General features: G+C 39.8%; 1 protein-coding gene across 3 annotated transcripts in view; it reads left to right on the top strand.

The window, feature by feature from the left end:
* KDM4B (lysine demethylase 4B) overlaps nt 1-14145 on the top strand; it is an 86055-nt gene that overhangs the window by 51047 nt on the left and 20863 nt on the right. For 2 of the 3 annotated variants that reach the window (XM_021378985.1, XM_021378984.1), the window contains exons 9-12: nt 3560-3756; nt 4255-4287; nt 8217-8386; nt 12731-13221. In XM_021378985.1, coding sequence (XP_021234660.1) covers nt 3560-3756; nt 4255-4287; nt 8217-8386; nt 12731-13221 — 891 coding nt within the window. The remainder of the gene's footprint in view (nt 1-3559; nt 3757-4254; nt 4288-8216; nt 8387-12730; nt 13222-14145) is intronic. The other variant, XM_021378986.1, reaches the window with a different exon arrangement.

Raw genomic sequence — 14145 nt, 5'->3', positions numbered from 1 at the left:
TAACTGAAGGGAAAAAACTAAACATAAACCTGTGTTAGTGTGTGAGTGTGCTCTGTTGTTTGGTTTATCCCTCTGACAGCCATGGCAATCTGGCTGCCAGGTGGAGAAAGGCAGAGGAGAAATGCAGAGATGTTTGATTAGATCTCCGAGTTCCTTAAATTTCTCACCTGTCAGCTGGGCAGGACAAGCCTATCCTTCATGTTGCCATTTAGTCATGATCCGCGCTTTGGGTGACTGTATCGCTCCTAAATCTTTCACAGGTCTAACACTAGTTGTATTCTACTGACAAAGGAAGGAAGGAAGGCTTTGGTAGGAATTTGTAGAGTGCCTGAATCAGGGCTTTATGGTTCAGTCTTTGCTCACAATAAGAAAATGAGATTTCTTTTCTCTCCTTAGCAGTTGTGTAAGTGTAGATGTGTTCATTTTATCTTGTTGCTTCTACAAATGTTAATAATACTGGATATTAAGGTGTTAGAATTTGAGGGTGGAAAACGGAATGTGGAAGATATGTTCTGCAGGAAGCCATATAGGGAGAGATAGAGCATGGGGGGGAGTGTAGGTATAATACATTTTAGGAAACATGCATGGTTGTGGCCACAATTGCGTAATTAGAATATTTAGAAGAAATGTGACTGTGTATATAAGGAAAGAAGGAATGTATGTGGAAATGGCTATCACTGACAGGGAAACACAGGCTTGCTCTTTTTGCCCTGTTCTAGTAGAGTTGAGCAGGTAATTCATGATAAAGTAATCTTCTTGCTCCTCTCTCCCCATAGTCTCCTTCTCTATCTTTTCCCTTTCCCACCTCTAGCATATGTGTGCACATACCCTTTTGCAGTTTTATTGCAAGTGCCTGCTGTATTAGGAGGATCTTGTTGCTGTGTCTGAGGGAAGGGTATGAAAAAACACGCTGGCCGTTCTGGGAACGTGAATGTGACAAAAGTGCGGCAGCTGAGGAAATACAACTACACGGCCCAAAAGAAGCTCCAGAAGAAAGAGGCTTTCTAAATTATACATGCTTGCTACTGTGAAAGCAATAAAATTAAATTAAAATTGAAATATAAACATACATCATCTTAGACTTGTGTATGAAGAATGGAATTCGGCTACATCAGGCTTCTAGTGTTGTGGTGCGCTGGAGATTGCACCCACAGTGTCATTTCTCTGAACAGCTCTGTGAGTTGCATCCAAATATCTCAATATGTGGAGCCTGGGTAATCTGTGTATACTTTACATTGTTCTGAGACTCTTAACTAGTGGTTCTGTGGTGCTGGCAGCTATACTTGAGACTTTTAGACCTGTCGGACTCAGGATTTGCTCCATTTGATTTGAGGAGTTAACGTCTGTGTTGCTGCAGCATCTTGGTTCCAGGTTAGGATCAAAGTGGTCTGTTCCTCTTTTGAGCCATTTTTCATACTTTGTAAAGGCAGAAGAGGTCAGTCTCCATACCTCATTGATGCTGTATGCTGTGCGGTGATCTTCTGTATTCCTCTTTTTAGCAGTACACAGGTGCTTTTAAAATGTCTGAAGGAAAAGTGATTGAAAATGTGCTCAGTACAAATCTCTTAAGCCCACATTGATGGAGTTGCTGGTGAGAAGCTTCTGCTGGGGCAGGAATTTGGAACATGGGTACCATCTGTGTTCCTGCTATTCGGCCAAATTGCATTTCCCCTTTTTCTCTTACACCATTTTTCATTAAATGAATTGAGTTTTCCTGAAAGTGCCTGGCCATAAATACTTCTTCCCACTCAACGCACTCAGGTTATTACTGCTCTCCAAATCGTAGCAGAGCAGAAGGTAACCAAAATGAAACATAGGAGCTGGGAGGGATGTGGGATAGCTGAGACTGTACAGAAGGAATCTTTCTTCTCCGAAGTCGCTATAGTTGCCTCATCCACTACTCAAAGCTGAAAGGCAGTTTAGTGCAAGTGCCTACCAAGCAATGCTTTGAACCTTAGAGCAGAACTAAAAAGGGATCTGTCTCTCTTCCCATACAACAGCAGTAGTTGCAGCACCCAAGCAGCTACTGGTGTATTGCTGCGTCCTTGTCAATCCTGCACCTTCTTTGGAGTTAAAAGTTTGTAAAGAGCAGATGCTCAGTCAGTCTGGTACCTGTGTCCTGGGTGAGAATCAACTTGGATGGTGGACTCATCACTCAATCGTCTGTGCTTCATCATAGCAAGCAGATATCCAAATAAAAATGCTTGTATCTAGTCTCTGTGTAGACACATACAATGGCAAGAGCGTAATTCCAGAGGCTGAACTGAATGACAGTACGTATGCTAGTTGAAATGGAAGTTGCATTTTTTCTTTGGCTTAGGAGTATTCAGACTAGATGCAGAATGGTGTTATTTCAGCCTTTTTTATTTCCCTGTGTGCGCTTTGGTTAGCATCCTGGAGTGCATGAGTAGAGGAAATCCCTTGAGGCTGGGGCTTTGTATGTTAACTGTTGGAGGTATTTTACAGGCAATGCTAGAATGTTGCATTGATATTCCTTTGCTGCTCTTAACTCTTTCATGGCCCTGGGGAATCAGGTTATGTAATTTTTTAGTTACAACTCAACACAGTTTCTCTTACCATTTGTAAAAGTGTGCTCAGTGCGCAAGTAGCTTTGGTTGGTCACAGAGTTAGCAAGGCAGCGATGGAGAACAGCCAGGGTTCCGCTGCAGTGTGGCTACTTGCTTGCTTTCCATGCTGCACATCTGCATTTTTATTCTTCTTCATTTTGTTTGGGTTCAGCTTCCCGACTAACGACACTGCCAAGCCAATTCTTGGCTGTTTCCTGCGTCCTGCATCATCGATACGTTTTTCTTCTGATTCCTTTCCCAATGTCCGTCACTCCCTCCCCCCCCTTTTTTTTAACGATTATTTGCTAAGAAGCCAGGTAAATTTTGGTAGCTGGACACACAGCTGGGCAGACCTTGTCCTTATGTTCAAACAATCTTGCATTGTACGCAGCAAAAAGTTCTTAATTTTTGGTTTTGCAATTTACAGTCTTGTGAAGGATTTATGTGCCACACTGATGTATGATTATGAAGTTTAACTGCCTTGGACATTAGGTTAGGCTTTTGTCCTTAAAGGCTTTTTCAGTGATGAAGTTGTATTACTAATCTCTTTTCAGCCTGAGAAACTCAAGATGAGACTGGCAAAGAGGGGAATGTAGGTCTGAGATCAAACAGACCTCTGGTCTATATCAACCACAGTTATTACTTTCTGTAACACAGTAGATGAGTAATACACTGTGTATCAGTTACCAGAAAATTGTAACTTGGTTGGTGGGCTTAGAGAAGAAAATCTTGTGGAAATGAATCTTCAGCTACCCTTGGGAGAGTACAGCAGCTTGTGCCGTCTCTTTTTGCCAAGGGCAGGTGGAGGCAATGTGTGTCATTGAGTTGAAATACCCACTTACACCTTGATGCAATTCCCAGGTAGCCCACTGTAGGCCTTACAGACAAAATCTGCAGTCAGTTGACCTCTGGAGGAAGGCAAACTCAGCTAATTAGAAAAGAAAAGGTTCCTCTGGTCTCGCATGGTGTTGATGTCTGGAAATCTCTTGCAGTGTACGTGCCGCAAAGACATGGTGAAGATTTCCATGGATGTCTTTGTGAGGGTTCTGCAGCCAGAACGTTACGATTTATGGAAACAAGGAAAAGACATTGCTGTCCTGGACCATATGAAACCCACAGCTCTGACTAGCCCAGAACTAGATGCCTGGAATGAGACGAAGGCAGACTTGAAGGCCAAATTGCTTCGCAGGTAAAACAAATTAAAAAAAAAACAAACAAAACCACACAACAAAAGCAGCAACAAAAAAGTTGTCTGGATACTGTATTTGGTTTTAATTGCTAAGCTTTTAAACTCAGTAATTCTCAGTTTGGGATAGTTCAAATTCATCTTTTTATACTTGCTCTTGTAACTTTTCTTGGATGATACAGTCCCTTGTTGTTCTGTTTCTTCTGAATATTACAGAACCCCTTTATTTTTTTCTGAAAGTAGGACACCGTGCCCTGTCACATCTCATCTTTTATCCCAGAAGACAAAAAAATCTATAGTAAGCATTCATAGCTTTACTTATCAGAAAGCAAGAGGAAAAAAACTGTCAATTGCAAAAGGGATTTTATGCATGCCTTTTCCTGCTTCCTTTGATCTTTGTATTCATTTTCTGCAAGTTCACCATGTTTTTCATGTATTACAGCATGCTTGAATTGAAAATTTGGCATGCTAACCTTTTACTGTTGGAATCTTGCTTTATAGGATAGGAGATGAGGAAGAGGACAACAAACACCGGTATGTGACTTCCCTCATCAACTTCGATGATTATAGTTTTCTTCCTGTCAAGTTTCTTAAAACAGTAACTCCTAAAGTGTTTTTCTGGTTCAAGTAGTTGTTTCATGTCTGCTTCCTTGAAAGGGCACAGAAAATCTTTGGGTATCAAGATTTGTCAGACTTCATCTTGTGCTTGTGTGGATTTCTGAGGTCTCTTCTTTTGTCCCATTGGAGAACCTCAGCTGCCTGTTCTTGTATTCCATTCTTGAGTACTCAAGATGTCCTGAATAAACCAAAGCTAGTGATGTGATATTTTTATCATGATTAACTGGTTATGGATAAAGCGAACTGGTCACCAAAGTAGGTAGTTACTAAAGAGTTGCTGCTGCCTTGGAAAGTGGAATTGGACTAGAGTGTGTTAGAAATGGGCTTCCAGTGGGAGAACTTCCTTGTCGTGCTTCCTTGAAGAGTGCTATTTTACAGGGAATTGAATTATCAGAGGGCTTTAATGTACTCAGATGTAAAGCAGGTGCTCTTCCATATGCTCCTTTACACTTTAACATCATTCTGTCTGCTACCCAAAATACTTCCTCTGTATTTCTGCTCACATCTACTGTTTGTTGAATTTCTGATGCGAGAGTTGGAAATTTCTGGAAATTGAACCACTTCATCTAAAAGTAATATCCTGCTTCTAATTTTTGTTCAGATATAATTTCCTTGAAATTCAGAAGTGAAAGCTTTAATTAGTCTTTAGATTTCTGGGGCCATCTCTGATAGGGAGTTCCAGTGACATTGAGTTTTAAAATTACAGACCTAATAAATTTAATTATATTGAATGCATTTGAGTTTCATGTTAAAGAAAAAGACAGAGCAAAAAGAGTGTCCGTCTTTCTCTAGCATTGGTCTTTGTTGTCCTCTGGTTTTGCTTTGCACTGGTGATCCTGTGCCTTGCCTTTTCTACATGAAATGATCGGTCCCTTATTTCATGAATGCTGAAAAGGAAAAGCACGTTGTGCATTAAAGACACACTCTTAAAAATAAGTAGATATTTTGGCAGATAATAAACCTCTGCAATTGTGCTTCACTTCAGAGGTTATTTTCCTGAAATGTTTTCATTTCTTTTTTTCTGTAGTGAGCTTCAGGAAAAGCAGGGTGATCTGAGACTCGGCAGGTGTGATATATGCTCTTTGGGCTATGACTCTCTGAACTCCATTGTGCCTCTTAATCTTTTTCTTCCATATCTGGATATGTGGGTTGTATGGGGATACTTCCTATTGATTTTCAGGGTATCTTAGATTTATTTAATGTTTGCAGATGTAACACCAATGTTTATGTTCCCTGTTGGAACCTATTGCTTAGCAGAGAAGCCCCTCTATTTCAGCCTGAGCTATTGTAAAACATCCAGCCACTTTTTTTTATCTATTCATTGTCCCTAGATTTTTTTCAGTATTATACTGGAGCAGGTTTTAAGCTGTTGAATCCTGCTTAGTAGAAGTTTCTCTCCTATGCTTGTGGCTTGGAAAGGCATCATTTGACTTGAAGACTGACTTTTTTCAGCAGGATGGACTTTGCTGGAAGAATGGGATTCACCTTAGCCCAAACATCTTCACAGTTGTTTCTGCTTAAATTAAGTCACTCTGTGGTCTGCACTTCGAAGAGTACATATGCTGCTTTTTTTTCTCTCTCTCCTGGAAAGTAAAGCTTTTAAACACTACCGAGAGTTATGCAGTTTTTTCTCTGAGGTCATTTGTAGTTAGCTACCTTGGAAATCTACTGTGTTTACTGTATGGCTTCAGCAAGAGAGTGTTTTAGTCTGGTCCACAAAAAGCCCATTTCTGGTATGCAAATTATTTCAGTTACAGAATATCTTCACTCCTGGAAACGTACAGCCTTCAGCTTGTAGTCCTGGAAGCAGCTTCTTTAAATGGATGCGCTCTTTCTTTCTTTGTTCATTTTTCCACAACTTCAGAGCCAGAAGAGCGCTTTAAAAGAGATCCTTTTTATCTACTGTGAATATAAAGCTTTAAAAGAGCATTTGACGCTGGATTCTACTCCAGTGCTTTTCTTACCAACTGTGGAATGTCCCAGCTGTAATGGTAAAGTCTTAGAGGTTTATCTTCTCTTCTTACCTTGACTTCCCTCCTATGGAGAAGGTGGTGTGTACTTTGAATATTGGTGAGGAGAAAAGTTGATCCTTCTGGGTTCAGCTGTGTGTTCCTGCTGATGAATGTCTTGCAGGTGCAAAGTTAACATCTATACTTGGAGTGCTACCATATGGTTAGAGCCTAGCAATTATAAATTACTGTGCATATGGATCAACTTTCTTTTCTATTAATCATTCATCTCAGGTTGATTTTTTACTTCTTTCTTTGTTGGTTGCCTGATTAAGGACTCTTAACTTCACAGCACTCCAAATCTAATTAGCAGCTGAGTTTCTGGGGATGTGAAACTGAATTTCAGATTTTCTAGATATTTAAGCCGATGGATAAGAATGCAGCATGAGTGTGTTTTAGTTTGTTACGTGGTAATAGATGGTAAAGGCCTAGGAACGGGGAAGCCATATGGAAGATCCAGTTTTAAGAAAAAAAAAAGAAAAATCTCTAAATGCTAAAAATGCTGCAAAATTGTAGGTTTCTGAATTAGTCTCTTGAAAAAGAAAACTTGGTGGGTTTACACCCAGCTCTGAAGGAGGTACTTCGTAGATCTTTTAAAAAGTCCATACTGGCTGACATGGAGTTAACTCTCTTGTGGGGCTGTGATTTTGGAACTGCGGCTACAACAGTGCTCATAGCACTGAAGTTTTGGTTATTGCTGAGCAGCACTTGAACAGTGTCTGGGCCTTTTCCCTCTGTGTCTCTGGCCAGTGAGCAGGCTGGAGTGGGCAAGAGGCTGAGATTGGGACAATGGCCTACACAGGCCAGAGGGATATTCCACACCACCTTATGTCACGCTCAGCAGTAAAAGCTGGGGGGGAAGAACAACGTGTGGGTTGGGTTTCTAAGGTGGTGGTGTTCAGAGGCTGGCTGGGCACCAGTCTGCCAGTGGGAGGCAGTAAATGATTTCTCTTGCTTTGCTTTCTTCTTCACGTTTTTTATTTTTTCATCTTTCTTTCACCTATTAAATTGACTTTGTCTGGACCTACAAGTTTCCTTGCTTTTATTCTTCCTATTTTGTCCCCCTGTCCTACTGGGGAAAGAGCAAGTGGCTCTGTAGGTGCTTGGTATGGCTCCTAACCAAAAGATATTATCCTGCCTTCTGATTTTGCATTTGTCTTTGCATTGTGACTATTGCAATCTCTTTGTTTTAGTTACATTGATTGTTTCAAAAGGGCACTGTTACAATTAGCTTGTTAGTATTAATCTAATCAAATTACTATGCATGTTTTTTTTTTTAATTTAGTCTTCTCTGTAGACCTTGAACCCTGAGAATTATACTACTGAAAAATCTGTATATTGATTATACTATAAGAACTCATTAGATGGTGTTTTGATAAAGTGTCAGTGGTGGGGTAGTGTTTGAGAGCTGGAAGATGCTTGTGGACTTCCAGCAGTTTGCCAAAGGGAAGCAAGTACAGAATGAAAAGAAATGATGGATTGGAGACAGAACACAAAAGAAAGATTTATAACAATTTTCAAAGTACAAGCAAAATAGATTTAAAATAAAATGAAAACCATTTTAACTACAGCTCACGAGCTTGTATTAGCAATGGTGGGAAAAGGTCTTTAAGAAACCAGAGCAATTAGTGGCTGCTGTGAATGGATCTTAAATGTGTTACACAAGGTTCATCTGTTTCTTTTCAGATATCTGTTTTGCCCTCTAGCTATTGTTTGCTACCTTGTGTTTTCTCTCCAAGAAGATCCTTTTGTTTTGTATTTAGCTTTTTTAGTCAGTGATTGTTTTTTATACTGAAGGCTGTTCTTTTATGCGAAATTGCACTTCTCTACTTCTAGGTCTCACAGAAAAAGAAGTCAACCCAGAAGACATAAAACAGAGGATCAGAAGTCTCTGGGAGATGTCATGGCTATTGAAACTGCCTTAGAAGATGTGAAAGTGAAAGAGGAACTGAAAAGAGGGCCAGATGTAGAGGAAGAAGAAAGAAGCAAAGTGATTGAGGGAGAAGGTAAGGGCCCTGCTGACTGATGACAGATTGCCTTAGAGAAGAACTAATATCTCTCTAAAAAATGTTTGTAAATAAGTTTTCTACTGTTGTTTATTTCTGTTGAAATTTCAGTGTATGCTTACCCAGAATTAAATCTATGCTCACTGAAACACACTATCATTTACAGCAGCAATTGATTTCTCCCTCTCTTTAAGGATTCAGACCAAATAGATTTCTTGGCAGGGCTTAGAAGTTCTGCCAAAACTATTACAGTTTTGTAAAAATATATTTCGGGGTGGAATATTTTAAAGTATTCCATAAAGAAACAAATAAATGCATTTTGCGTCCTCCTCTGAAAAGTAAAGATTTGTTCATTCCCTTCTGCAGTTAATCTTTTTGCCTTTTCCACCCTTCTTCCCACTTCTTACAGACTGTGTGTAAGGTCAGCCTTAGGTTGTATAGAATCCACAGTTGCTGCATGCTACATCTTAGAGCAGTCCATGATGTCTCCCAGTCCTTTTTGACTTCTTGCATGTAAAATCACAGGTTTCAAGCTGTTGAGGAGAAGACAAAGAGAAATAGAAGCTGATGCGATGACAGAGCTGTTTTCCATGAATCCCTGGTTAAGTTTTTGTGCAGCCTTTGAGAGGCTGCAATTAGCCTTTCCCTGCACATTGAAGTATCTGTAGAGTGGACGTATTTCTTAATATTACAGGCCTCCCTTAGGAAACAGTGTCTCTAAGATTCTTTGAGGCTATTTGTTGGAATACACCATGACTTCTGTCACTTGGGGAAAGTATGACTGAAGGCCTGTTGCAAAAAAGACAGAATTATCTTGTCTTTTGGGTAACATGTTCCTTGTGTGTATTTAGTCCGAAAGTCTGTCCTTAGTCATGTTGCTGGAGGCTCGTTTTGTTGTTTTTTCTTTTTTTTTAATGCACATAAGTAAGTGATTGGTATTTATATGTTGCACTCTCTTGTTGAGCCACTCTCAAACGTTTCATAATCACTAATGAATTCATTTTGATGTGTTATACATCCATTGTTTATTTTGCATTTGAAGAAAACTGATGCCACATGTTGCTTGTTGAACCTTGATAATTTTAAAGGATCTGTGGAAGCTCTGGGTAAAGAATTGAGATGGTCTTTCAGTTCTGTGGTCCCTTAGCTATACAGTGTACTTTCTTTCATAGGAGATAAGGAGTTTGAAAATCATTCTCATGCGCAGCAAGAGTGGCACAGTGTGAATTGTTAATTTGTGGTACTGTAGCTTGGAAGTGGCAGCAGTGTGTTAAATTTTTGCCCTTAGCTCTTACACAGGTTTAATAGTTAATGCTTGTAATAAGTGGCCTGAAAATGCTGATATCCCTTGAGAGATGAGATAAGTGACAAGGACAGATCTGAGATCCTTAGAGCAGCAGAGAAACAATAAAAACTCTGTTCTAGTTGAATAGGTTCTAAATCATTCACTTAGGCTACATGTTAAGAGCTCCTTAACTGTTAGCAAAATAGGGACAAATTTATTTTCAGAACTATTGCAGAAAGCATCCCTGTAACTAGACTTTGCAGTGCAATTTCTGAGGGACGTAGTGTTTGATGTGGTGGTTAGCAAATATACATGTTTCTTAATGCAATATAGCAATTAAATACCACTGAATTCTCTAATTTCCTACATCCTACTGTCTGCATAATGTCTTACAGTTTCCTGTTGAAAAGAGAATCTTTTTTGATAGCCCTACTTGTGGCAATTTATGTTTTCCTCTCCATCACTTCCTTTTTCTTATGCTCTCCCTTGAAATTGATTTGATTTCCCACTTATATCAGAAGAGATGACCTTGAGAAGGAAGAAAAATGAGATTTAGAAGTAGGTCTTAATGCTTTATGTTGGTTATTTGGACTAGCTGAGTATTAATAAATTTCAGGATTTCTCACCCTGATACCTTAAGGTGTTTTCTTTTTGTCTTTATAACTCAGCTTTATATTCATAATTTATTACAGAGCTGTTCTTATATTTTGAATTCTTAGCAGGTTGTCCAGGGACTTGAAATTAAAAAGGAGAGTTTTTGAGCTCTGCTTATCTCTGGGTGTGCTAAGCAGTATGAATACGATCTGTGAGTCAGCACGTGTTATCAGCTGTGCTGTATAAATTGATAGTCCTGCAGATTTGGGCTACAAACCCATATATCTTAAGAGGACATTTTTTTTTTCTAAATTCATGTGAAAAGAAGCAATGAGATGCTACCTGCAACATAGCTGTGTGTTATTTTCTGGCACGTTTCATTCAATGGCATTCCTATTTATGCATATAAATATTTATTTATAATATATATATATAAATATATATATATAAATATATATATATTGTATATGCTCAAAGGTATGGTGTAAGCTCTGGTGTAAGCGGTTTGATTTCCCCATCAACAACCCTTTCCCTCAAAGGTATTGGATATCTGCAACTTCAGCGAACACAGCATAGTTACTTCAAACTATCTGCAGACAAGCAAGTTTTCCCACCATGAGAAAACCTCATCCTGCTCCTTTTTTCCATGTGTGTTAGCTCTGCTATTTGCATCTTTCTCCTTCAGTGGAAGACCAGCTGACAGGGACTCCGCTCTTACTGATTCTCCATATTGACTTGTCCATAGAGATTACTTTACTTTCTGGGAGTATTCATGATAGCCAGAAAGAGCCCTTGAATTTTGCTTCACTTTTTTGGTCTGCTGATTTTATAGATTCACTTGTAAATTAGTTTGTTCATCTTAGTGCAAAAACTTTTAAACAAAGTTCTGCATGACAGCTGCTGTGCAATTACTCATTTAGAAGTCAATAAAGCTTGTGAATGGCATTTGTTTTGTTGTTGGGTAGAGAGTTTGCCAAGTGTATAGGGAGTAAATATGATCTGGTTTTGTACAACTGGGGAAAAATCCAATTTGACTTTCATTCAGTATGTTTGTTTCTCTATGGAAATTCAATATTCCTTTTTTCTGTGATGGAACAAACCAGTTTATCTGAGAGGCTGCCTACACAAGTACAACAATAACTATTTGGGTTGGACTTGTTTACCTTTTTTTTAATAGTAAAAATTAGTGTAAATAAAGTTATCAGACCATATTCTGGGAAACGCCCAAATTCCAGTGTCCACTGGCATATTTCAGCCAGGAATTTGGCACTTCATCTTACTGTGGGATTATTCACCTTCCACTTTCAAACCCTTCCTCCTGCAAATACCACGTTATTGTGTGATGGCTCATCTGTTTACCAGGTTTGGTTGTTTGGTTGGCTTAGCTTTATTCCATAATGGAGCACTCTGAGTAGGTTTGGATTGGTAAAGCTTTGTTATCAGGATGAATAGGCTTTCTCTGTAATTTGTTGTCATCAGCCCTCATCCTATTTGAGGGGAAATGACCTTTTGCAGTAGAGTTGTCTAGTCATAACATCTGCAATCTCTTATGAAACAAATTGAGCACTTGCATCTGTCTGTGGAGCATCTATTTGCTCTCCTTTCAGTGAACTGATAACATTTATTCGTGAAGTGGGGAAAGGCTTGGGTAAGGGGAACACACATCATTGTAAAAGAATGAAGGGGAGGTCTGAAGGCATCTCCAGTCCTAACCTAGAGGCACTCACTCGGGAGCCACTAGGAATTTTAATTACCACTGTAAAATGAGGCTATGTGGATCCTTTAACAGAGTTAAACCGTTAAGTAAAACTGTTGAGATTTTTACATGTTGAAAAAGGGGGTTTACTGTCACAGCCACGTGTGGTCTCCTTCATGGAGACCTTCAGAAATCGCCTGGACGTGGGCCTGAGTACCCTGCTCTGGGCGGCCCTACTTGAACACCCAGTCTTATACATCTATTGCAGCAGAAATATGTAAATTATAAGCCATACGTTAAAGTAGAAATTTTTAAAAAATGATGAAAAAAGAAAAATAAGCACTATTTTAAAGATAGGTTTTATTTTATTTGTGGTAACAAAAGTATTTTCTTCCTACGCCCCAATGAAAGGTTTTGCATACCTGATTTTGGGATCACTGATACTGAAATATTGAAATAAAATGGGCCAATGTAATATACTGTATGTTTTTTAGCACACCGTCCAGTTTCTAGGGGCCTAGTTGCTTTCCCTCCAGGCAACATACATTTGGTAGCCTTTCTGGTGAAGTCAAAATGACACAATTGTTTTATTTCTGAAGCAGGCATCTCCAAATCAGTGATGTGGTACAGCTGAATGGACCTTCAGTCTGCCTGCTTGAAGGGAAGAATAATGCTATAGTGTAATATATTAGCCCAGCATGAAAGGGAAAAAAAAAATGCCCAGACATCTTGACACAAGAAGCTAAATGTTGCCTATTTCTTAAAACAGGTGACAGCAAAGTAAAGGCTCGTCCTCCAAAAGTAAAAGGTGAGAGGAAGAAGAAGCATCTTTTCCATCAGCACCAGCACCACCTGCAAACATCTCAGCCTCTGCAGCAACAGCCACCACTGCCACCGGCAGCGCAGCAGCAGCAGACAGAGGAGGAGGCAGCAGCAGCACGGCCACCAGTACCCACAGCAGCACCCGCAGCATCCGCAGCAGACAAGAGCTTGCTGACCACTCCCCTGAACGTTGTCCAGCCCTCGGAGGCACCAGTTGAGGAAGATGACTTTAAGCCTCGGCCTATCATTCCCATGCTTTATGTGGTTCCACGGACCAAAAAGGTGGTGTTTGACAAAGAGCACATGTCCTGCCAGCAGGCATTTGAGCAGTTTGCGACTCAAAAGAGTCCTGGTTGGCGGGAGCAGACAGTCCCTTTGGAAATCCCTGTGAAAGAAGAGGAGAGTGCAGAAGCAGAAAATACAGAGATTGCTACAGAGGTCAGTGATTTACGGGTATACATGACCAAGGAGTTGACTGGAATTGCTGGTTTTAGGCAACGAGTTGAGGACCAGATTTGGAGTGACAAGAGTCCTAAATTGTGCCTGAGCAGAATAGTGTTGTGAACTATACAATTCATGACCTATAATCTATTACAGGCATCTCTTTCCCCTGACAAATTCTTAGCTGGAAACAATTTTCATAAGAGGAAGGAGGAAAATATTCAGGAATTAGCAGCAGGTCGGAGGAGTATTGCATAGCTCTACTTTCCTGCATGATGGTGCTGAGAGAGCCAAGGGAATGGCAAAGCACTATTAGAAGTTGGGGGGGCCAAGGGGAAATATGCCTTTCTGATGTGACAATACACAACGAGAATACCTTGCATATAAGTGTTTCTAAGACGTAATGGCTGCAGAATAGAGAGGAAAAGCATTGTTCAGGATGCTGTAGCTGTGATGGGCTGCCGTACCTTCATCTCTGATCTCTTCCACGTAGCATAAAATGTACTTGGATTTCATTTTTAATCCTGTAGCACTGCTGCTTGTCTTCGTGTCTGTGAAAAAGAAACAACCAAAAAACACGTGACACTGTCTATTTCTGGTACAAAGTAGCTTACATGTGATGTGTATGGTGCCTTTTACCAAGGAGGGCTGTGAGCTGCTATGATTAGTATACATGCAGTGTTTACAATGTTGGATGGTGCATAGGACATTGGGTACAGTACAATATAAATATATTCATCATAAAATGCACTGTAATGTTCTAATAAAATGTTTCCGGTCCTATATGCCCTATACATAATTTTCATAATAGATTTTTCCAGCTGTTTATGGGAATGACCAGACTTCCGTAAGCCAATGGAACTGGCAGTTTTGAAGCTGTTCTGAGCTGGTTTTAAGAAAATGCTGAAGTTTACCTTTACC

This window comes from Numida meleagris, chromosome 27, assembly GCF_002078875.1.
Source record: "Numida meleagris isolate 19003 breed g44 Domestic line chromosome 27, NumMel1.0, whole genome shotgun sequence".
In the NCBI taxonomy this organism is placed as follows: domain Eukaryota; kingdom Metazoa; phylum Chordata; class Aves; order Galliformes; family Numididae; genus Numida; species Numida meleagris.
The sequence above is the reverse complement of the archived record's forward strand: the minus strand, read 5'-3'. Positions and strand labels throughout refer to the sequence as shown.